At 33.1% G+C, this 25,397-nt stretch overlaps 5 protein-coding genes and 1 long non-coding RNA gene across 7 annotated transcripts; 3 read left to right on the forward strand and 3 right to left on the reverse strand.

Moving 5' to 3' along the window:
- Positions 1-1,108: 1,108 nt before the first annotated feature.
- Positions 1,109-1,823, forward strand: LOC126679943 (uncharacterized). Its single transcript, XM_050374965.2, has one exon. The coding sequence runs from the start codon at positions 1,207-1,209 to the stop codon at positions 1,600-1,602; it is 396 nt and encodes a 131-aa protein (XP_050230922.1). The 5' UTR covers positions 1,109-1,206; the 3' UTR covers positions 1,603-1,823.
- Positions 1,824-9,151: 7,328 nt separating this feature from the next.
- LOC130015528 (uncharacterized) lies at positions 9,152-10,898 on the forward strand. Its single transcript, XM_056105854.1, has 4 exons — positions 9,152-9,558; positions 9,642-9,960; positions 10,038-10,137; positions 10,212-10,898. Exons 2-4 carry the CDS (start codon positions 9,767-9,769, stop codon positions 10,896-10,898), a joined length of 981 nt encoding a protein of 326 aa, XP_055961829.1. The 5' UTR covers positions 9,152-9,558; positions 9,642-9,766.
- A 203-nt stretch (positions 10,899-11,101) lies between these two features.
- On the forward strand, positions 11,102-12,896 carry LOC126682328 (uncharacterized). The gene is made up of 5 exons (XM_050377974.2): positions 11,102-11,349; positions 11,425-11,557; positions 11,642-11,941; positions 12,028-12,132; positions 12,409-12,896. The coding sequence occupies exons 1-5, from the start codon at positions 11,126-11,128 to the stop codon at positions 12,820-12,822; spliced, it is 1,176 nt and encodes a 391-aa protein (XP_050233931.1). The 5' UTR covers positions 11,102-11,125; the 3' UTR covers positions 12,823-12,896.
- Positions 12,897-15,780: 2,884 nt separating this feature from the next.
- Positions 15,781-16,209, reverse strand: LOC126681458 (uncharacterized). Its single transcript, XM_050376997.1, has one exon. The coding sequence runs from the start codon at positions 16,207-16,209 to the stop codon at positions 15,781-15,783; it is 429 nt and encodes a 142-aa protein (XP_050232954.1).
- Positions 16,210-19,912: 3,703 nt separating this feature from the next.
- LOC126682335 (uncharacterized) lies at positions 19,913-21,570 on the reverse strand. 2 transcript variants are annotated; one of them, XR_007641427.2, is made up of 3 exons: positions 21,028-21,570; positions 20,804-20,910; positions 19,913-20,722 (listed from the first exon to the last, which is right to left on the reverse strand). It is a non-coding gene; the product is annotated as an uncharacterized LOC126682335 (long non-coding RNA). The 2 variants fall into 2 exon arrangements; XR_007641426.2 differs by having other exon boundaries at positions 20,804-20,861; positions 21,028-21,559.
- A 253-nt stretch (positions 21,571-21,823) lies between these two features.
- Positions 21,824-25,158, reverse strand: LOC126682334 (cation/H(+) antiporter 15-like). Its single transcript, XM_050377980.2, has 3 exons — positions 24,893-25,158; positions 23,159-24,154; positions 21,824-23,078 (listed from the first exon to the last, which is right to left on the reverse strand). Exons 1-3 carry the CDS (start codon positions 25,139-25,141, stop codon positions 21,900-21,902), a joined length of 2,424 nt encoding a protein of 807 aa, XP_050233937.2. The 5' UTR covers positions 25,142-25,158; the 3' UTR covers positions 21,824-21,899.
- Positions 25,159-25,397: the final 239 nt, after the last annotated feature.

Below are 25,397 nucleotides of genomic sequence, written 5' to 3' on the forward strand. Positions count from 1 at the left end.
GAAAATTGACTGGTCCATCACCACTAAAGTCTGATGTAGATTTCAACTACTTTTGAAATTTGATTACCGATCAGATTGGATGATTATTAGCACATCATTCTTAAGAGTATTAATGACCCAAAATATTTTTCTTTTTTTAATCATTAAGCACTAGAGTATATCCAATGCTATCATTATGTGTCCATGCCTCAAAAGAAGATTTTTTTCAGTGGTAGAGTGGGCCAATATGACAAATTTAATTCACTTCTTTATGCATTTGCTATTTGAGAATCTGACTTTGTAGAAAATATATTGATATTGAGAATTTCATAGTTATCATTTAATCACTAAATTGTTAGATCTAAAGAATTCTTAATTTTACAATTAAAATCCTTTTTGTTAGTTATTTTCATTAAACTTCGATTAAAATTTTAATCATAACTCATAAATTAAAAAAATTCAAGTACTCATTTTTGTATAAAATAGAATTGAAGTTGGAATTCCAAACTTTACACTTTAGAAATAATACGAATAAATTAAACAGAATGGAATAATACGGCTAATAAGGGTGTACAAAAAAGTAATCGAAATCGAATAACTCAATTGAGCCAATAAATTCAGTTCGGTTTGAAATAATTACAAAAAATATAAAATTCACTTTTTTAATTTTGAAGAAAAAAAAACATCGAGGACTTTTTGTACAAATCAGACTAAACTAAAAAGAATCATCAAATAACCTCATTCGGTTTAATTTTAAATATTTAATTGTTTTTATAAAATTAGTTCGCTTATATTTTTAAAAAAAATTACTCCCTTCGTCCCGTTTAAGAAGTCCCATATTTCATTTTGGGATGTCCCATTTAAAAAGTTCTATTACTATTTTTAGAATATTTTTCCATTGAATACCCTATTTTACCCTTATTTTAGTCATCTTAAAAGAGTTCTATGGAAAATTCCACTATCATTAATAGGGGCAAAACATGAAAAAACATGAAAAGACAAGAATAATTAATGTTTTCTTAATCTATGTGTAAAGTCAAATGGGACTTCTAAAGTGGGACGGAGGGAGTACTATTTATTTGAGTTTGAAGTGGCACATCCCTAGTGGCTAGTATGGACACATTATGTGCTATAAAAACATTGGATCTTGAACACTTAAGAACCTCTTGAATCTTACCAAGTTTTCAAGAAAGTAAAACCTAAAGAAAAGTGAATACACAGAAGAATATGAGTTACTATCAGTACGGGAGAAGAAACAACTCAATCTTTGATTCGTTCACTCTAAATCCAGTACCATATCCAGTTCTTCTAATCTTTGCAGTGATCTCACTCTTTCTTGGGATTTCTTGGTACTTTAGCTATGAAGAAATGGTGGAGAGTGCCGAGGAGCAAATGAACTGGCTGCTTTTGATCGTACCATTAGTTCTACTCTTTGCTGTTCGTTGGCTATCTTCTATGGAAAATCCTGATCTGCTCTTTGCGAAATCTCCGTGGGATTGGAAGCGCGGGACCCACCACCGTCCTGCTCCGGAGGGATCCTCGCCGTGGGGCGTGGCGGCTTTGATTGTGTTGCTTCTTGTTTTGGTGCAGTTTCAGTCTGCTTTTCTTGATAGCTGGTTTTGATATTATGGTGAAGAGTGAAAATTAGCTAGCTAATTTGTGTTTATTATGTGTATGATATAGATAGATGAATTATGGACTTTATAGGGGTGCTACGTATGCACTTATACCATCGGCGAGGCACGGTGAGTGGCGGTTCCCTAGTCATCGGGCGTTCCTTATCCCCCTGCTTCGAATATCGAATATTTGTTATTTTATACTATATTTTTCTCTTTACTTTTCTATTCCGCCTCTTTAAACTGGTATCGATTTTCTCTTTTTAGGTCTCCTTTTAAACTAAAATCTTGTAAATTCGCCACTTTTTCTTGATTTTCTGATTCCGCTATTTTAGAAATTGATAGATAGAGTAAATTCCGGGGGATTGTAATATATATTTTTGCTTTAACTTAGTATGATCATATTTTATTCTAATATCTTAAGTGAGATAAGTTTGTGATGAATAAATCATAAGATTTAATCTTTTTTAAAAAGGTAAAATCCATTAATAAAGATTAAATTATAAAAGGAAAGTCATATATGATTCCAATTTTAATCTTGTGGTCATGATTTTTAGTCCAAGATTATTAGTATTATTCCATATATTTTCTATTCCATCTCTATCTCTCACATAAAGATTCATTCAAGGTTCATGTTTCACAATTTCTAATTTTTTCTTCTAATATAAAAATGTATTCTTAGCAAGTTACTTCAAAACCAAGCAATAGCAAAGCCTTATTGAACTTTGAAACTGCTGATACAGTTCTTAATTTGTTTAATTATAGTATATGGTTAATTAACCTTTGCTCGATTCTTTAGGAGTACTAACAATGTTATTTTAGAAAAAAAGTTATCATTGTCTTGAGTTACAAGATAATGGCCATATAATCAATATTATATTTGACTTTATAATTCATTGATTTTCTTTTCACCCAAGTTAGTGATTAGGAGGCTGGAACGGAGATTGGGGGTCAAATGTTTTCTGGATCACTAAATTTATAAATTATTTGAACTTTAATTTAGATATTTATAATATTACCAAATTTCAATTTTTATAAAAAAATAATTATTTTATTTATATGGCCATCTAATTTAAGAAGTTTGTCCTGTCGCCAAATGTTACCACATTATAAATTTTATTTAAAAACATATACTAGTTTATGTGGTGTATAATTTAATTGCTAACGTGAAATATATTTTATAATATTCTAATTTGGATAGTTTTGGCATCAAAATTGGACCGAAAATACTTTTTAAAATTAAAATTAAACTTATCGATGACTTTTAAAAAATAAATTAAAATTTAATGTGCTTTTCAAAATAATTTTAAAAATTCACCGACTCCGAGTGTATCTGACCCAAATATGGGTGTGTGAAGTTTCATTTGATGAATTAATGGTGTCACAGTGAGATACATAGTAATCAGTGAATCAATCAAAAACCTACCACATGCGACGTGGTCCAATGGTAATGGAGCCTGGAACCACCTAAAGTAGATGTGGGGTCAATTTTTTCATTCTCCCTTTAATACTTGTGTTGGCCTTATCTTTTGCCTTTTGCTTGGCTTCTACCCATAAAGCTCCAATTATATGTTTACAAGAAATGGGCAGCAAAATGTATATGATATTAAAAACCAAATATAATTGGTAAAATTTAGGGTTAATTATATATAAAATTATTAGATTTTTACCAAATTTTAGAAATAGTATGACTTTAAAACATGTTAATTATAGATATTACTTATTTTTCTTTTAAAAAATAACATCAGCGATTTTTAATGCCATTTTTGTTGACATGATATTACACATAGCAAATCCATCGGGTGTGCAAGTCAGCGAAATTTCACAAAAAAATATGCCATGATGAAATTGCAAAGAAATTAAACGCGTTGTCTGTGACTGTCATTGGCACTTTTTAAAAATCATATTGTTTTTAAAATTTGATGTAAAAGACGTAATTTTTTATATTATTAACTTTAAAATATATAGACAAGATGAAGCTAGAAGAATTTATTGTTGGTATTGGAGAATTACCTATAAAATAATAAGATATATAAATGGATTCAGATTATATTTTTCAAAACATCACTTTCATGTTTAAACATCCTAATATTGCAAACGTCTTTGATTTGTTGCACCAACAACATAACATAACTATTGTATTATACAATTATATTTAAATCAACAATTAAAATTGTATTCAAGGTCTGTTTTTAATTTCAGTGTGTGATTCATTTTATTTCTAACTGAATCCTATTGAAGTTCATTTGAAAATGAATTTTTGTGTTGATATCACGAATTTTACTTATGAAATTCTTATCATATATAATATGATTTATGTTTTTATATTTTAGAAATAATAATAAATTGGAATTTCATTAGTATGCCAAACACATATTTTGCAATTGAATTCTATAAAAATTTGGAATTCATTTGAAATAAATAGACCTTTAAGTAATTTAAGTAGATAAATGTGATAAAAATTAGGTTAAATGATTAAAAAAGGTGAAATCTTTCATAAAAGTTTCACAAAAGTTCAAACCTTTCAATTTTATCCAATTTGTCCTGAAGCGCATGATTTCGTTTCAATTTTGTCAAACTATACAATTGTGCTTATGTGGCGCTGTGGCATTGCCACATCAGCGCCATGTAGACGCCACATGAGTAAAATTATATAATTAGACATAATTGAAACAAATTTATGTGTTTTAAGATTAATTGAATAAAATTAAAAAAATTAAATTTTTGTGAAACTCTAAAAAAAATTAACATATTTTGGTCATTTGGCCTAAAATTAAGACGTTTTTGACTTTATATTTATAGACACAGTGTGTATACGAACGTTTCCTTAAATATAATGGGACATGGATAGTTTTTTTAGGTTTGAGCTTAAAAGGACATGTAATGGAGATTATGAGATAATATTGTTTAGTAAAAACTAGCAAACTTGTGGTCCAAGCGAGCTATGAAAGAGGTTCTGAGACTATCAGTTTCCTTGAGGTATCCGATTTATAATCTATATTAAAATTTGATTAATAAAATTATAAGTATAGAATATCGTAAATAAATAATAAAAAGTACGTATAATACCGTTCTCACTGAAATCTATACTATAATATAATCTTGAACTCCAAATTAATTTTGACAAGTGGATCGACTACAAATTGCCATGTGCCAATTACTCATTTAAAATTAATTTATTATTTTATTAAAAAATCTAATAATTAATATTTTTTAAGTTATAAAATATGAAAAGTTAAAACTTGCAATAATTAAATTTGTTTCATAACTTATAAATATTAATAGTATAGAAAAACTCTTAAGATTTTATAACTTATAAACATGAAAAAAGAAACTCTTCAAATTTTATTGCTATCAAATTTATAAAATTCTATAAGTCTAAATTTAAATTAAATTAAATTAATTTTTTTTTATTTTTAATATATAATAATATAAAAAATATTTTATTTCTCATAATTTAAAAATACATCCTATTGAATATTATATATTTTAAAATAATATTATAAGAATTAAAAAATTAAATTATGAGAACTAAAATACTTTTATTTCATTATATGCTAAAAACACTACTAGAATACTGCTCATTAGCGACGGACATTTGCGACGGAATGGATATCCGTCGCTAATGAGTGATATTAACGACGGATTTGGCGACAGACTTGTCAATCTGTCGCCAAATAACGAAAAAGTGATTAGCGACGGACTGTCCGTCGCTAATCCGTAGCGAAATTGGCGGGAATAAGGCGGGAAGCCTTTCCGCCAATTTTTTTGGTGAAATTTAGCGACGGATTATCTTATCCGTCGCTAAATTGCACCAGAGGCAAAACGAACCGTTTTGCTTATGGAATTAGCGACGGATTTGTTATGTCCGTCGCTAATTTTAGCGACGGATATGTGATCCGTCGGTAAGTCCATAAGCAAAACGGTTCGTTTCATTTATGTTCTGAAGTGGCGACGGATTAGCGACGGATTTTAGTCCGTCGCTAAATTCAGAACATAAACAGGTTCAGACCCGTCTTCTTCATTTTAATTTCTGTCAAAAACCTAAAATCCCCGCCGACTGCTTTTCTCCACCGGTGCAAATCATCATTCCCCGCCGATTATCCCCGCAAATCATCATTCCCCTCATTTGGTTAGTTCATTTAATGAATATTAGGGTTTTCTTTTTAGTTTTATGATTTAATTTTTTCCTTTTTGCAGTTTTCGCCCCCTTCGCCGCCACTGCTACTTCCGCCGCCGCTACCTCCGCCGGTTGCCTCCGTCGTCGTCCAGTGCCCCTATTGACTAAAATTGAGGTTAGTTTATGTTATTAGTTAAATTAATTTAATTTTAATTTACTTTATTAATTTGATTAGTTAGATTGAATTAGTTAAATTAGATTATTTTAGGGTTAAGGTTAAATTATTAGGAATTTAAAATTAATTTTCTGTTTTGTTATTTATTTATAAATTAGGTTAATAAATTTTAATTTGATAAATTAGTTTTTTATTTATCAAATTGTAGGTTTAAATTTCTTTAAATGAGTATAATTAGTTAATTTAATGAATTTAAGTTATTAATTCAATTTTGTTAGATGTTAGAATATTGTAGATTATTTCGTTAATTAAATGTTAGGGTTAATTAGATATATTAGAATAAAATGTATATATAGGTTAATTCAATTTTGTTATTTTATATTAGTTTGTTATTAAATTGTTAGATTTGCAATTACTGCTTTAATTGTTTGAATTTTGTTTTATTGTTAGTTTAAAACGTTAAATGAGTGTTTAATTTAATTTTTAGGTTTATTTTTAGGTTATTAGTTCAAAATAAAAATTGTATAAAATATAAAATTTTATATTTATAGTTAGATTATTAGTTTAACTTAATTATATAATTAAATTGAACTTTAGTAGTATGTTGGTTTGTGGATTGTGCTCTAGTGGTTTGTGAATTGTTATTTGCTTGCAGGACTTCCCTGAAAAATGGGCGATGCTCATTTTTAGGGGAAGTGCTGCCAATTTTTTTTAGAAAATGAATGTTTTCATTAATTAAATAATAACAAAATAGTGAAATTGATTGCCTGATAGGTTTGCTAGATTTTGTTGGTTGCCTCGGTCAGATATTTCACATCGATTATTTTTCTCTGTTGCGGTTCTGCTCTGCAACAAGTAAGTACCGTTATTATTTCAATTTTTGTTTTCATTTAAAATTAGTTAATTTATAAGCTATTGCAACCTAAATTGACCGCGATTTTATTCCCACCGAATAAAATCGCAAACCTAGCCTTAGAGTTCCCGTCCCGTGTGTTCAAGAGATTGAACGTCACGGGATTGTACAGTTTGTACAGTTTGCAAAACTGGTCCTCCCGTAACTCGGTCACGAAAACCATATATGTCTAGTAGCGGTAGAAAAATATTTGGTTGTTTTCCAGCGTTTGTTCTCCGGGTGGATGTATAGTATATGTTTTGTAACGCTTATTCCTCGCGGAATATATAATTAGCGTTACAGCGCATATACTAAATATCGCACTGAAGGAGAACGACGCCGGAAGGCTGCCGAATATTTTTCTCCGTTGCTAGGCATATATCGTGGCCGAGTTAAGGGGAGCCAGTTTTGCGAATGGGATAGGTCCACACCTTTAAAGCAGTCAATTACATTGACTTTGCTATTCTCGAGCGAAAACCCTCCTAATTATCCGTGCTACAGAAATGGATACAGACCGAAGTTGGATGTATAGGCGGCTCCAGGGCGGGTTGCTGTACCCTGGTTTTGAGGAGCGCGTCCAAGAGTTTGTAAATTTCGCTTTACGCCATCCAGCGTGTATGAGCGGGCCCGATATTAAATGCCCTTGCCCTAGGGTGGGATGTAAAAATACGAGTTACCGAGATGTCGAAACAGTGAAGCTCCACATTTTGCAGAAAGGGTTTGTTAAAGATTATCAAGTTTGGGTTTTTCATGGGGAGGGAAATGTTTTAAATCCCCGTCCTGTTACACAACTGCCGGAGTGTGACGTTGACATGGAATATGAGGGGGGTGACGAGTTCAGCTCAGTTCAGAGAATGGTTATTGATGCTGCGGGTCCAGAAGTAGTGTTCACGGAGGAGGAGCCGAATAATGAAGCTAAACATTTTTATGATATGATGCGTGCGGCCGAAGAACCTGTATGCCCCGGTAATAGCAAACATTCTCCCTTGTCTGCAGCTGCTAAAATGTTGGACATCAAATGTCGACATAGTGGGTCAGTAGCTTTAGTAGATGATGTGACCGAATTTATACAAGAGCTGCTCCCAGAGGACAACAAGATGCCAAAGAACTTTGCTGAAATAAAGAAGATAGTCAGAGGTCTTGGGTTGCCGGTTGAAGTTATCGATTGCTGTTTCCGCAATTGCATGATTTATTGGGGGTCAGACGCGGAGTTAACGCGATGCAAAATTTGCGATCACGAACGGTGGAAACCGCCCCCTAAAGGAAATTCTGTGAAAAGACGAGTTAACGTCCCTTATAGGAAAATGTTTTATTTTCCTATAACTCCGAGACTGCAGAGGTTGTACGCTTCTAAAGCCACCGCCAAGCATATGACGTGGCACGCAGAACACGAAATGGTTGATGGAAAGATGTGTCACCCGTCAGACTCCCCGGCGTGGAAACATTTCAGTAAATTGCATACAGAGTTTGCGGCAGAAGTTCGAAATATCAGACTGGGCCTGTGTACTGATGGGTTTCAGCCATTTGGGGCCTTCGGGCAGAATTATTCATCATGGCCTGTAATTTTGACACCATACAATCTCCCCCCAGGGATGTGTATGAAAGATGAGTTCATGTTTTTAACTGTTATTGTCCCTGGGCCTCGAAATCCTAAACACCAAATGGATATTTTCCTGCAACCGTTGATAGCTGAGCTGAACCAACTGTGGGAATTCGGAGTGCAGACATTCGACGTTCAAAGGCGACAGAATTTCCAAATGAAAGCGGCACTTATGTGGACAATTAATGATTTTCCTGCTTATTCGATGTTGTCTGGCTGGAGCACATCTGGGAGGCTGGCTTGCCCACACTGCATGGAAAATACGGAAGCTTTTACGCTTAAAGGGAGTAGAAAACAGTCGTGGTTTGACTGTCACAGAAAGTTCTTGCCTCGTGGTCACCCGTACCGTCGTAATACAACTCATTTCCGAAAAGGAAAAACCGTAACCAATAGTTTCGGACAGCCGAAAACCGGAGAAGAATTGTTGGCAGAGGTGGACAGTCTGGGATTTATGAAGGCATATGAAATTGGGGCTGAGAAAAATAATGCTGCGAAGTCGAAAAATTATGGTTGGAATAAAAAAAGTATATTCTGGGATTTGCCGTATTGGAAAACGAATCTAATTCGTCACAATCTCGATGTCATGCATATTGAGAAAAACGTATTCGACAACATTTTCAATACTGTACTAAATATTCCCGGGAAAACAAAAGACCATGCAAAATCGAGAGAAGAGTTGAATGACATATGTGCTCGGCCTGAGTTAGCAAAAGATCCGGTTACTGGGATATTTCCTAAGGCAATGTATGCTTTGGACAGGGGCGGAAAAAAGGCTTTGCTCGAGTGGATAAAGTTAATAAAATTTCCAGATGGCTATGCGTCCAACTTGTCCAGATGTGTCGATACAATCGGTATGAAAATGCATGGAATGAAAAGTCACGACTGCCACATTTTTATGCAAAGACTTATGCCAATCGCTCTCCGCGAGCTATTACCGAAGGAAGTGTGGGAGCCTATAACAGAGTTGAGTATCTTCTTTCGTGAGTTAACCTCCACGTCTCTAACAGAGAAAGATCTAGATCGTATGAGGCTGGAAATCCCAAAGATATTGTGTAAGCTGGAACGTATTTTTCCTCCCAGCTTTTTTGACTCCATGGAACATCTACCCGTACATCTACCGTACGAAGCTATGATGGCAGGGCCGGTTCAGTATCGCTGGATGTACCCATTTGAAAGGTAATATTTCAACATGTTTTTCAATTCTGTGTATCAGTATATTAACATGTAATGTTTACTTACTGTGGCGTATGTGGAATCAGATATTTGAGAAAACTGAAAAAAAAAAGTGAGCAATAAAGGGAGGGTGGAAGGAAGCATTAGTAGCGGATACTTAAATGAAGAAACCGCAAAGTTTGCAGCTTATTATTTTTCAGAAGGTGACCCAATGATACCTGAGCGGCTGCAAAGAAATGAAGTTTGTGACATTGAAGTCGACGATGATGTTGAGAGACTATCGATTTTCAAGCCGCAAGGGCAATCAGTGGGTGCTTGCCGCAAGAGATATCTTGAAGATGCTGAGATTGTTGCTGCCCGGACATATGTTCTGTTGAATTGTTCAGAAATTGAAAATTACAGAGAGTAAGCTTTAATACAGCTGTCAATGTAATTAACAATGATTATTTAGCTTCTAATTATTGTTTTCTTCGTAACTAAAGGGTTTTCGAAGGCGAGTTGCGTAGAGGAAACCCTGAAATCAGCACCTCGCAAATTGAAGCAAAGTTCGAGAGTGACTTTGCCTGCTGGTTTCAACAATATGTAAGTATTTAACAGAATATATTTCGAATCTTTTAGTTAAAAGTTCCGATTTATAATACACTTTTACGCTTCAGGTGCAAGATCCAACTGTCTGTACCAATCCCTTCATTCTTAGTCTCGCTAAAGGACCTCTTAGATCAGTCAGAACATTTAAGGGGTACCGTGTAAACGGGTTCAAGTTTCAGACTCAAGCTTATGGGGAGGAACAACTTACAATGAATAGTGGAGTCTGCGTAAGGGGAACTCAATATGTCGATAGCGAAAATGACTTTTATGGATTTCTGACAGACATAATTGAGTTAGAGTATCCAGCGCTTCCAATGAAAACGACTGTCTTATTTAAATGCGAATGGTTCGACCCAGCGCAAAATTCAGGCACAATTAGTAACAAAAAATACAACATGGTGGATATTAATAACAGAAGGAGATACAACAAGTATGAACCGTTCATCTTAGCTGAACAGGCCGACCAAGTTCATTACCTGCCATATCCGAGTAAAAGAAGGGATAAAATAAATTGGTGGGCAGTTTGCAGGATAAAGGCGCGATCAGAGCTTGACATGCCCGAGGGGATTATCCCGGCCTTTCAAGATGACATAGAAGAAAATCCTCTCATTGTTGCAACAGAAGACAATCCGACATATTTGGCTGATCAAACTGGAGAAGCTGAGGAAGATGCGTTGTTCATGCCTCCTGAACAAGAAACAGAAGATGAGTTCATCGCATCCTCATCAGACGAAGATGAAAGCGAAGCACTTTAGTAGTTTAGTATATTTTATGCACTAGATTTTTGAAACCTTAATTAATTGTTAAAGATGATGTATTAACGCTTCTCGAATTTATGTTTTTTTACTTATATTATTCATGTGTACACTTGTTGAATTTGAATTAATATTTCATAGTTTTATGTTTCACGAAGGAATGTATAATTTTATTAATAAATGTGTTGGTTGTTTGTCGAACATTTAAAATTGATGTATGTGCAGGTATGAGGGGTCGCGGTCGAGGATCAGGCACAGGCCGTGGATCAGCCTCAGGCCGAGGACGCGGACGGGGATCAGACCTTGTTCCTGGCGATGACAACGTTGCTGAGGAGCAGCAGCAGTTAGAGGCTGGAGCACCTGTTCAGCCTCGGCAGCAGCGTGAGCCTGGCGAGCCCCCGGCTGTTCTGGACGACCGGGGTAGGGCGAGGGTTCACCCGGACCCTAGCAGGTATGTTTACAATTTAGTTTTCCACGTTTAAATTGTAATATGTATATATACTAAACTATGCCTAAAAAATCACAGGACGATGTTGATCGACTCTGGGCCTGTTTCACGGGCTATGCGGGAGATTTTTAGGAAGTGCTGGTTCGATAATGGAACAGCATGGCGCTTTCTAACAGCCGAGCAGAGGGAGTTCTACTTCCAGGAGTTTCAGGTAATTTAATTTAAAGCTTCGTAACGTTTAAATTATGTTTTTTTTAAAAAACTAACTAATGCAACATGTTTGTACTGTTTGCAGAAAGAGTTCTGGTGGGATAGTGCGGCGTACAGCGAGGAGGTCATTAGACAGGTCTTCATGGTCCATGCAGCCAACCGCTACAAAGACAACATCCACAGAATGAGGAGGACGCAACAGAAGCATATTTCTGTGACCCAGGACATCTGGGATGCTTGGAACGCGTTCTGGAACTCAGAGAAAGAGAAAAAAAGGTCAGAAACCGCCCGAGCAAATCGGATGAGCGAGCCAGCGGGCGCCGGTTCTGGACCTGTCCGCCATACTGGTGGATCTCGCTCTGCTCTGAAGCATATGGATGTCATGGTTTGTTTTAAAATTCAGTAATTAAAATACTTAAATAACGTATTTATTTTATTTTGATACTAATTGAATTGTATTTTTTATTTTAGGAAAGGGAGCTTGGCCGGAAACCGAGTGCGACGGAGTTGTACACTCGCCTTCACTCCACGAAGGCTGACAAGAAGCCGGTCGACAAACGGGCTCAGGATATGACTGTAAGTTTTTATTAAACTTGTAATTCTCTAAGTTGAATTTAATAATTCGGAAATGATCTATTAGATTGAAAATGCTTGTTGGTTAGCTGTTAAACATGTTTATTATTGGATTATATACTGGAATTTGCTTGCAGGACTTCCCTGAAAAATGGGTGATGCTCATATTACAGAGGAAATGCTGTCGAAATTTCGTTAGAAATTAGGTTTACTTTGTAATATGTTATGCATTTTTGGTTGCTTGAAAACTAAACTGATATCTTTTTTATTGTTTTGTAGGACGCCATCACTGAGAGGCTTGCTGCTGCGACACAGCCTCAGACCGGAGAGGGTAGCTCCTCGACCCCAGCTGCAGTGGACGAGACCCAGGTGTTTCTAGACATCGAGGGCGTCAACAAGAAGAAACGCGTGTACGGGTTGGGTTCTGCGAGCAGCAGGTACGCCGGGCCAAGCAGCAGCAGGGTGCAGCGAGGCAGCTCTTCTAGGACGTCGCAGCAGGCAGACGAGGAGGTCGAGCGCCGTGTGCAGGCCGGCATTCAGGAGGGTCTGCGACTGGCTCGGGAACAGCAGGCTGCGAACATGGCCCAGATGATACGCGAGGAGATTGCCAGGATGATTCCTAACCTTCCGGCAGAGTATCGGCCACAGCGCCCACCTACCCCACCAGACGATGACGACACTCCAGCTTTGTAGTGTCGTGTTAGCTTATTTTATTACACACATATATACGGTTTTTATTTTTATTTTTTGACCTTTACATTTATACTCTGATATTTATATATATATATATATATTTATTTATCAGTTTCAATTGATTGTAATTTATAAATGAATTGTTATTACTGTATTTAAAACGACAGGGGAAAACGGCAAAAAATAGCGTAAAACGGCAAAAAAAAAATGAAATTTGCGACGGATTGTGGCATTTGCGACGGACTTGTCCGTCGCCAATTCATCAGCGTTTGGAGACAAAAGCTGATGAATTGGCGACGGATTTTGTCCGTCGCTGATTTGCGACGGATATATCCGTCGCAGACCCTCAGCCTTCGTCTCCAAGGCTGAGGCATTTGCGACGGACTTTTCCGTCGCAAATGCACAAGTTCCGTCGCCAATTTGTCTCCAAACGAAATGAATTGGAGACACAATTGCGACGGACGTTGTGGCTTTTGCGACGGACGTTTCCGTCGCAAAATTAGCCACGGACACGTTTTTGGTCGCAAATTTTGTTTGCGACCAAAAATGTTGCGACGGATACAATCCGTCGCAAATCCGTCGCAAATCCGTCGCAAAAGCTGTTTTGCGACGGAAATGAGGGCTTTAGCGACGGAATTTTCCGTCGCTAAAGCCCTGTTTTCTTGTAGTGAAATATGAACATTTTTAAAACTAAATTTAGTTAATTAAAAATTTAAAGTTATAGAATTTTATAAATGTGATGGTTATAAAATTTGAAAAGTTTCTATTTATGTTTATAAGTTATAAAATATTAAGAATTTTAAGATATTATTAACATTTATAGGTTATGAAACCAAATGTATTAATTTTTTTAAACTTTTCATATTTTTAAAAATAAGTTTTGTATAACATCTAACTTTTCATATTTTTCAATTAATTACAACTTCTTTGTCATGAAATATATAAGTGTATATATATATATATATATATATATATATATATATATATATATATATATATATATATATATATATATATATATATATATATATAAATCCATGCACACATATTTAATTATAAACAAACATAGTTTTTTAGAGTTTTTTTATATCTATTTCTTTCTATTTTTTTCATACTTGATATTGTCTCATGCAACTTTTTCCCGCAATAAAAGAGTTTTTAATCATTCATAATGAATTACGCTTGGAGTAAGTATCGTCAATCTTTTTGAAATTGTTTAGTTTATGTGTATGGTTGCTGTTGTTGTTGTATTTTAATTTATTTTAGTGACATGTGACCTAACTTGCTAAAGAATTCAAAGAAACGAGAATCGAATGCCGTTGGAATATATATATTTTAGACATGAACCATACAATCGTAATTATATGAGTTCAATGATAATGTTGATTTTATGAGGTTCATCAAAACAATTTAACATAAAAAATTTTATTTTATGCATTGAATTGATTTAAGGTTGACAATTATTTTCCATCAAATGTCTTTTTTATTTATTTATATGACATATCTTTTATTTTTTTTAATTATATTTAAAAAAACAGTACGTTAATAAAAAAATTGATTATGAATTTTAAATGTTTAATTATAATATCATTATTTATATGTTATGAAATATGAAATATTTTTAAAATTAAATAAAAGTAATTAAAGTTTAATCTTATTAATTTTTTTTATTGTTTTGGTTATGAAATTTAATGAATTTTAGTTAAAATTTAATGAAATTTCCTTAAAGTTTATGAGTAGTTCTAATTTACGTTTAAAAGGTATGAAATATGACGAATTTTTATTAATGTATTAAATATATGAAATTTGAAGAATTTTTATTATATATAAAATTTATGAAATTTATCATGTTTATAAATTATGATATAGAGAATATTTTTTAAAACTATTAAAATCACCCGCGCAACGCGCGGGCATCGACCTAGTTATATCTAATACCAAAAAAAATAAAAATATACTGTTTAAGTAAATGATTTTTAGATTTTAAATTTAAATCAAAAAAACATAATATAATAAAAAAAACAGAAACAATTTAGAATATTATTTTCATATGAATTTCAACTAATTAATTTTTATCAATTAATTTTAAATATTTCATCCAATAGAGAATAGATCTAATTTATTTTTATTTTAGTAGATCTAATTTACTTGATAACCCAACATCTTGAATTAATTTCAATGCCATACCTCTCTCACATGAGATAATATAAAAAATTACACAATAATTTATAATCAAGGCAGTTTAAATTCAGTTATCTACTTAGAGCAAATAAGGTAAATATAGTAACTAGAAAGTGTGTAAAATTCTATTTGTATTAAGAATATATTAATAGAGTATTTAGGGGAATGATAATTTTATTGTTATTATTGGATAATTAGAAAGAATAATTAAATTAGAATTAGTACTCCTAATATTATAAAAAAAAATTATTCTCTCTACATACTCTATCTTATTAATCTTTTAGAATTATAATAAAAAGAACCGAACACACGATGTAAATCAAATATAGATATGAATAAAAGGAAAAGAGGGTGTGTGTGATGTGAGAAATATAACTTAATTCTAACTCTTTTTGGTTACTTCTTAAACAAGTTATGAGTTTTTTTTCTAAAGACGTATATTTATTAGACATGTTTTTTATTTGGTGATTCTCTAGCGAACTCTTTTTAGTGATTAGTGAATAGCTCGATTATTTCTCCCGTGCTTATAATTGCTGAACCACGTAAATATTTTGTGTTATTTGTCTATTTTATTATATTGTTGTTTGTAGATTAAATTCATAATGATTTTAATTCCGCTTGCATATCAATCCGGCTAAAGCCGGTCAGAAGAATTTATATTTTTTTTCTTGGATGCCTAAAATCATCCCATGATCATTATCAAAAATATACATAATATTTGTATCCTCACTTTCCCACAAGCGTAATCAATTCATATAGTAAACAACCAAATACCAATTAATCCGACCTCCTAAGAGGACCAAACCACTTAGAATGAAAAGAAGATTGATACGAAAGCAACACCAAAAGCAATACTACAAACACTGCAATACCCCAAGGCTGTGAAGATCCCTCAGCTGACCGAACCGGATCAATCCGCCGCGGTGGTTGCCGGAAACGTAAGTTAGGCATCCAGTTAGCAGCATACGAAGCCATCAATAACAGTATCAGAAAAGTGGGAAGCAAGAAAATGAAGAACTGAAAGTTGACAGCTGAGTGGTGCAATTCTGCCTTATAATTTGTGTACTGAGAGAGCCATAATAAGAGAGTGACAATGGCGAAAATGATGAGTAATGGAGATGGTGGTAGTGATATTGAACCGATGGTTTGGCCGGTCCAACCTTGTTTCCATTCAGGACCTCTTCTTCTTGAATACAACCATTCCATTTTATTTTCTTCTTGTATCTCTCATGTTGTTGATCATTAATGGTTTATATATGAAATGAGATTATGGGGTTAGTTTGCTTTAAGTTCGGGTGTGGTTAGGGGTGTGTAAAAACCGAATCAAACTGGACCTAATGATAATTTTGATTTGGTTTTGATATTATAACAAAATTGATTTTTTGGTTTGATTCGACTTTTAAAAGTACAAATTTTAGATTTTTGATACAAATCGAACCTTAAAAATCAATCAAACCAATTAATTTGGCTCAGTTCGGTTGGAATTATTTTAAAGGAAAATTTATAAATAAAAAAATTTCACATTTTACATTTCACATCTTCAGCGATTTAAATACGCTCTTAAAATATGGTACAAAAAGGTCCATCGATCTTTTTATTCCTTGGCATTTATGGTTCAAAAATATTTTTCCCTCATCAAACAATGTCGTTTGATGCAGTTTATAATGAATAAATAACACCGGATAATAACATTTTAGTGTGAAATGTCAAGAAATGAAAAGTTAAGCTTTAATATCGATTGTCTTTTAAAAAAAAACTTGTTTGAATCGATAAAAAAATTGAAAGACTATTATAAATAACTCTATTTTTAATTTCTATGATTATAAAAAATTAAAATTAAAATTTAATTTGGTTCGATTCGGTTTGGATTGAATGAATGTAGAGTCCTTGGTGTGTTGTTGTTTAGACAATGTGGAATATATGCTTTGAGTGTTGGTATCTCCTTGGTAGACTTTAGTTTGGTTAATGACACACTCAATTTCTGATACCATATTTTCATTAATATGTGTATGAAAACATTTTATCAAATAATAGAAAAGCGATTGATATTTGCATCCTAGGTTAATTTAATTGGTAAAACCAGTGTTATTAAAAGCGCTCGCTTGAGCGCCTAAAGCGCTCGGGCGAGGCGCCACAAACTGATGGCGCCTCCAGACCTTCCAGTCGAGGCGCCTTCAGTAAGGCGAGCACTCTATTTGCTTAAGCGCTTGCCTTGGCTCGCCTTGGAATATGAAAAGGCACGCTTTTTTGAATTTTTTGTTTTTTACGTTTTTTAAGTGACTTTTACTCTAATCTAGACATTCCTATTTGATAGCCTTAATTAATGTCTTAATTAATGCTTTAAATGGATTTAACTTGGGAAGTTTAAAAGTCTTTTAGGAAGTATAAAAGTCTATTCAAGTTTCTATATGTAAGTGTTTAGGATTAAGTAAAACACAATAACTTCAAATTAAAATATACGTTAAGTAAAAAACAAAGAGCAGAGCCCTTTATTCTTTCTTCTCACGCCATGGATAGCCAACCTCAACCATGCACTGATGGTTCAACACCCACTGAAAAGAAGAAGGATCCCGGATGGAAATACAACTACGTGCAAAATCCTAATGATCCAAATCCAGTGATTTTTTATTAAATATATATATATATAATTATATATATTTAATATTTTTAGGTATAGGCGCCTTACTTCGATAAAGCGAGCGCTTTTTTAGCGCTTCTCGCCTCGAGCGATACATGGCTATCTCGCCTTGAGAGCGCCTTGCGCCTTAAACAACACTGGGTAAAACATAATTTGCTCCCACACCTAGCTCATTGATCTCCATTTTATTAAATTTAACCACAACATTCAATTATTACAGTAAAACTGAATGGAGCCGTATATAATCTTAAATATTTTTTGCAAAACTTTAACGATAGAGCATACTCAGGATTTAAGCTCATTTTTTTTAATTAAGTTAGATATTGATTTACATTTCAAATTGTATAAAGATAGATAGCTATAGCGGGTAATGTTATAAAAGTTCACTAACTTTATACGTTTTCTCAATTTAATCACACATTTTAAAACTTGTTATATAAATACACAAATTTTCTGTTTTTTCCAAATTCATACATGGTGTTGAGATTACATTCATTTATTGGTGTAATTTGTTGAGGTGGATGTCATTTTTAACATCACGTCAATACCGTATATGGATTAGAAAAAAATAAAAATTGGTGTATTTTTTTGACAAATTTTAAAAGGCGTGATTAAATTGAAAAAACATGTAAAGTTAGTGAATTTTTATGGCATTAACCTGATCTATTTACTATAATAAACAAAAATTGCCATGTTACCATCTAATTTCTATATATAAAAAAAAGCAAATTACTCTTAGACCCTCTAGTTATATCATAACTAACAATTTAATGCTCCTTATTTTAAAATCCTATTTAACAGTCTCTCACTTTCAATTTTGTTAAATATTAAACCCTTTCGCTAATTTCGGCACTTATAAGCAAATGATTTGATACCTCATGTTCAATTTTGTTAACGATTTGGTACCACAAGTTAACAAAAGGGTCTAATAGTTAACGAAATTAAAATTGAGAGACCATTAAATAAGATTTTCAAACAAGAGGTATCAAATTGATAATTATGATATATGTTGGGAGCCTCATAATAATTTGCTCATTAAAAATAGAAAGACAAAAATGTAATTACGCTTATAATAAGAGTTCTATTATGGTTTGAGAAAATTACTCTGAGGTCCTCCACGTATGTCATAAATCACAGTTTGCTACCTCTTATTTGAAAATCAACGATTTATTATCTCATTTTTAATTTTACAAACAATTACAACCTTCTGTTAAATCTGGATATCAAATTATTAACGGAATGAAAAGTGAAGTGTCAAATCATTCGAAAATAAGGTATCAAATCATTAATATAATTAAAAGTGAATTACCAAATCGTTAACATAACTGAAACCGGGATATCAAATTATTTGAAAGTGAATATTAAATTGTTAACGGAACAAAAAGAAGCCTCTAATTGTTAACGGAATTGAAAATGAGGTAGTAAATTGTTTGTTATCAAATAAAAAGTATCAAATTGTGAATTATGACATATGCGGAGAGTATAACAGTAAAATGGTCTTATTGTTTTATATTATACTAGTACATTCACCCTCGCGTTGCTTCGGGATTTAAGAAAGGCATAGAGTATTTTAAACACAAAACACACAAACTAAACCAAAACACAATTACAAACATAGTATCCTAGTAATCAATAATCATAATACATTATTAAGTCCAGTTCCAACAAAAATATTTCGATAAAATAGTCTAGCATTAAAATTCGTTTATTACAAATAGGGTTAATTACATATAAAATCACGACCTTTGCGCCAAATTTCAAAAATAACATAACCTTTGAAACGTGTCAATTATAGACACCACCTTTCATTTTTTTTCAAAAATAACATCATCGATTTTTAGTGGCATTTTTTGCTGACGTGGCATGACACGTGGCAGACCCATCGGTTGTCCAAATCAGCAAATTTTCACCAAAAAATGTGCACATGATGAAATTGAAAAAAAATAAAAGGTGATGTCTATAATTGTCACGTTTTAAAGGTAATGTTATTTTTGAAACTTGGTGCAAAGATCATGATTTTATATGTAATTAACCCTTACAAATATTGCTTCGGGAGAAGCACAATTTTAACCAGAACTTTTAAAAATATTAATTTTAGCTAATTTTAATAAATACTACTGTAATTTGAAAGAATACCGATTTATTTTAATTATGACCATTTTATAATTTATATTCTAATATTGATAAGTATTTTTCAAATAATATATATATATATATATATATATATATATATATATATATATATATATATATATATATATATGTGTGTGTGTGTGTGTGTGTGTGTGTGTGTGTAGAATTAAAAATATTATATTTGGTATTTTTTTAGAACAATACTTATTGAAAATTGATTAAAGTCACTATTTTTAAAGTCTTTGATAGGATTAATCTCACTTCAAAAAAATTTGTATTTAAGATATTAAGCCATAAAAATAGATAGTAAAAATAAAGATTTAGTGAAATAAGAAAAGAAAAAGGTGCAAAAATATACCCATATGGGTTTTAGTAAAGAAAAAAACATCTACACAGAAAAAACACAAATTTAAATATAAAAAAAAACATAACTAATAAATCCACAGTTTTAATGTAAACATTAAGAATTGGTAATTGCTAATTATGCGATAAATTGTGTTGTCTTTAAATCTATATTTTAAATTGTGTCAGAGTACAGTATGTATATATTTAATTTTTATTTTTATTTGAAATTATTAAAGTGAAAAAATAAATTTTATTATGAGAAAATTGGAAATGTATTATTAAATTAAAGTATGTATCATGTATTTATGCATTATGGGCTGGATATTAGGTAATGTGAGAAACAGACTGACTTGAGTGTAAACATGCCTGCGTTTCATGGGCTGCGAACCGGCCCATGTAAAACGCAATCGTAGAGTAAAACGGTAATGATTTTCGGTAAAACGCAATCGTTTCAAATGAAGAGCAAAATACCGATGTCTTGAACCCTGTTAGTCCCGTTATGTTATTTGGTGTTGGATTCGCACCACGTGCGACTCATGCATGCCTCAACGGAGATGAGCCGTCCATTCACCATGTTTTCATCTACCCGTGGTTAAGTTTCAGCTGTTGGATATCAAAATTAGTCTACTACATAAATAATTTATTATATTGTGATAATTTCGAAAAAGCCATTAAAAATCGTACTGATTTTCCTTTTCTTGTGCAAGGATTATGGTAAAGCATAAACTGCCCCTTGTGTGTCCTGGAAAAAAATGAATAACTGGATTTTAGTTCAGCTTCAACGTTAGTCCCTGTACATGTAAAATATACAATTTGAAGTCATGTGAGCCAACTAAAGAGTTAATGGACAAAAAAGAGCACTTTTCTAGGCTATAAAAGCTAATTAAACTATTTGACTAATAATTTACATGTAGGTTGAACAAATTTCCATCGTTTGAATGCTTGTATCTTGCAACTGAATCAAATTAAATAAGCTCCATTAGTAAACAATAGATGGGTGAGAATTGAAATTGGTTTACCATCTTTCCCAAACACTGATTTATATACTGTTTTTGTTGCAGGGGCAAAGATGGAATGACGGTAGTAGAAAGTATGGACAGAAAGCTGCCACATGAGCCAATTTACAGCTGTAAACATAGCTAATTGAAAAGCGTTGGATGACATAACTTACTCGAGAAGGTGCTTCTTCAATAAGCAGCTTCTTTGATGTAAATTTTAAAACCGCACGTGACTTGTTAAATGCACTTGACCTTTTTTAAAAGAAGTAAAAGACCAAAATGTACCTTTTAAATTAATGCAAAGTGTAGAGTAAAAGGGTGGAGGTGTAATTATAACGGAAATGACAGAAATGGACCAATCGTTCCTAAACACTGCAGTATTTGACTGAAAGGGCTTATAAGGGAGAAGCAGAACACTGTTCAATGTACAGTGTTTTCTGCTTCTCTTTTATAAGTTAGTATATTGATTTATGCTTTAACCACACTAATGCAATCCTCAGTAAGAGATAAATTGATTGAATTGAGTAGAAAATGAAAGAATTCATATAGTTATTGAAAGAATAGTAAATTCATTTATTAGAGTCTCATTCATGATAGCTGAAGTTTTTTAAACTGATCTAATTTAATGTTTCTACAATAGAAGAATCTAAATTTTAAGATGGACAAGTTATTTTTACAATGATCAGCCCACATTCAAGGGGTCAGTTACTAACATCTAATTAAGTACATTCTAAAATAAACCCTAAATCTATACAAAATAACTACAAATTTATCAACTGAGCCTAAGAAATCGACCAATCGTTCCTAAAAGCTGACGAATTTCTACTTCCTAGCTCCGGTCCGGACGATGAAATCGACATAGATTTAGTAACTAAACTGCAATGTTCCGTTACTAGCACCGATGTATTATCGTCGTAATAATCTGCCGAAGTGATCATATCACCTATAACACCTAATTCCTGATGTTCTACCCATCCGAACATGTCTCTCTCAAAATGTCTTGCCCCTGATTTCTTCCCGATAAGGATAAGATCGTAATTTTCCCTTAGAGATTGAATCACATTTAGCATTTGTAAACTATCATTTACTTGTACCTCATGACAAACAACCCTAGAATTATAAAGATTTTTCTCCATGAATTCCTTGACCAGCAAGTCATCCAACAGTTCTTGAGAAAAATTGATCATATCCTTATCTTTTGTGGAATTGATCCTTAATGTTGTGATGTTCACTTCAGGATTTTCCGACATTCTGATCGCGAGTGCTAACGCTTCACGATCATCTGCACCGCCAACGAAAAGTACTGCAATTCGACATGAATATGTGTCTGGTTTGTTCATTGTACGAGGTTTCAATCCTCTGTCGACGAAAATCCCAACACTGCAGAGCGAATTAAGTTGCAGACCAGAATTAAAATCCTGCAGCACGCCTTTCTGATTTTTATGAAATGGAACAATAATGAAAGGAATCTGTCTTTCCTCCGCAAGATCACAGATTATATTATGCATAGTCTTGAATGGTGCAACTATAGTGAATGGTTGAACCGTGACATAGCCGGTGCTCCTGTTTTTCGAGTAATTTACGAAAGCACGCATGATATGAGACGATGATGAGCCTCGTCTATGTCTACGGTTTGTTTTTCTGCTCTTGTACGGAAGTAATAGCGGAGCAGTTTGGCTAATAAGATCAACAACATGCACTACATAAGCACATAAAGGACTAATTGCTGCTTTAAGACTGAATGTTTCGAGTAAAGCTATCATGCCATGAACGTTATCTTCATCGTATATACATGTCAGAACTCGTAATTCTGAACCCTGACGAGTTGATTGGAGTGATCTTGACCAATTTTCTTCATATCGAACCCGAGGCTTATACAAAATTTCAATCAAAGGGTAGAAAATCGCAACGAGAAGTAGATAAAATAGCACCAATGTAGTATAACATTGCGCATCCAAAACCTGCAAAAACGAAATGGAAAATCAGAAATGTCGATAGCATCATTTTCGTTCAATGAACTCAAAATCATCGGTTAACTTACGTTTTTGAATCGGGATTGTTCAAAAGATGTCAAGTCTACAACACCCTTGAAGTTCAAAATGATGCCTAACAAAATAGCATTATGAAATCTAATATTGAGAAACAGAGAAGCAAACAGAGTTCCAATGATCTTGGTCAAACAACAAACCGTAACGAGAAGTAACACAGCAATCACAGCATTGATGTTCTGTAATGAAGACACTTCTACTAAGTAACCAACTTGAACAAAGAACAAAGGAAGAAAGAATTCCATAACCATTAGTTCAGATTTCTCAACTAAAGTCGAACCTAAAGGCGGTCCATTCGGCACAATCAACCCCATAATAAAAGCCCCCGAAAGAAAATCAGACCAAGTCAGATCAGTTACAACTGCCATAACTAAAGTACCAACAAGAATAGCTATAACATAGTTTTGTTTCACTGGCTGTCCTTTTGGCGTTCTCTCTATAATCAGCAGAATCAACGGTCGGATAACGTAAACTGCGAAAAGGACAGTTACGCATACGATCAGAAAGTAACAAACCGAACGCAAACACGTGTCCCTCGTCACGATAACTCCAAGAACTGTAAGAACATGGCTCATCATTTGAATAAGCATGGAAGCTGACAGAGCAAGCTGACCAATATCAGTAGTTAAGAGGCCTAATTCTTGAATGAATTGAGCAACAACTGGGAAATAAGTAACTGATAATGATCCACTTAAGAAAATCATTTCTCTTGTGTGTTTTATGCATGAAAATAGTTCAGTTTTCATAGCAAAACCAAGAAATGAAGTGACAATTAATGGGAAAATATAGCTGCATAAACCAATTGGCCAGGTTTTCTTGGCTGATTTGAGTAGAATATCTGTGTCCATTTTTATAGCAACGATGAAGATTAAGTATGCTGTTCCAAGCTTTGAGAATGTGTTGAAAATTAACATCTCTTTTGGTGGGAAAAATTTCTCCATGAAAATCTGGTTGCGACCCAGGACTGAGGGTCCTAAGATAATGCCAGCCTGAAGTAATTAAGCCAATTTGATGTTAAAAATTGCAAAAATACATGGTACAAAAAATTTGTCCTATGTTCCGATTTGGTACCAAGACTTCGATTTGTAACAAAGTGCTACCAAAAAATTTAATTTTTATTATAGAGGATGGCACTTCATAACTTTCTGACCTGATATGGCAATCAGATGAAGTATATCATAGGAATATGCTGCCACATCGGTTGCCATATCAATTACCAAGCCGGTTGTCATCGGACGTGGCGCCTTACATGATAACATATTCTTCGAGTATGCTTTCACTAATTGTCACGTCATCTTATTTTAGTAAGAAAACATGAAGTATTTGAAATAAAAATTAAAGTTTTAGTACCAAAACTTAAACCTGTTCATGAGCTGGGCTTAGGTTTGGCCCAACCAGACGCAAGTCTGAGTCCGGTCCAAGCCCGATCCAAACCTCATATTTATTATCAAAGCCCAACACGTGAATTAAATCTATAAAGACTCGGGCTAACGGAAAATTAAATAATAATAATGAAAGACCGAGCCCAACATAAAATACCGAACATATTTCCGGCTCGAGCCAGGCTTGAGACAAAAATTAAATGTCCAAGCTCCGACCAAAGGGGACATACATGAGGTCTACCAATACTGAAACATAAGATAAATCTTTGGCAACATTTAGACTTTTTAACACTAAAAATTCAATATTATATAAAGTATTAATATTTAAGTGAAAAAAATAATTACCAAGATATTGCAGACAAATCTGGGTTGTCTCAAAGGCCTAAGAAGAAAATAAATGAACCATGAAACTAAAAAAGCCATGATGACTTTAGCCATGAAGACTGGGAATACAAAATCCAAAGTATTTGCTTTGTAAAACATAGCATAAGGATGCATCTTTTCTTCTTCAAAGTAGAAGCAAATTGTTGGGAAAACAATTGTATTATTTCCATTTTGGACCAACATTGGCTTGCCTTTGATATGACCATTCATGTCCAAATTTACCTAATGCAAATGGATATTCAAAATTTCAAAAAAAAACAAAATGGATATTCAATGTTTAAATTGAAACACAAAAAAAAAATTATCAATTTGTAAAAGGAAATTTAAACAAGAAGAGAAAAAAGTTAAAGTTGTCCACCACATTAAAACCACTGTTGTGCAGTTATGAATAATTGTTTTAGCAGTCATTTTAAGTAATTGTTAGTAAGTTTGTTTTTTTAAATGAAATTTTTGGCTTTAAGTATTT

Source organism: Mercurialis annua, linkage group LG5, assembly GCF_937616625.2.
Source record: "Mercurialis annua linkage group LG5, ddMerAnnu1.2, whole genome shotgun sequence".
In the NCBI taxonomy this organism is placed as follows: Eukaryota; Viridiplantae; Streptophyta; class Magnoliopsida; order Malpighiales; family Euphorbiaceae; genus Mercurialis; species Mercurialis annua.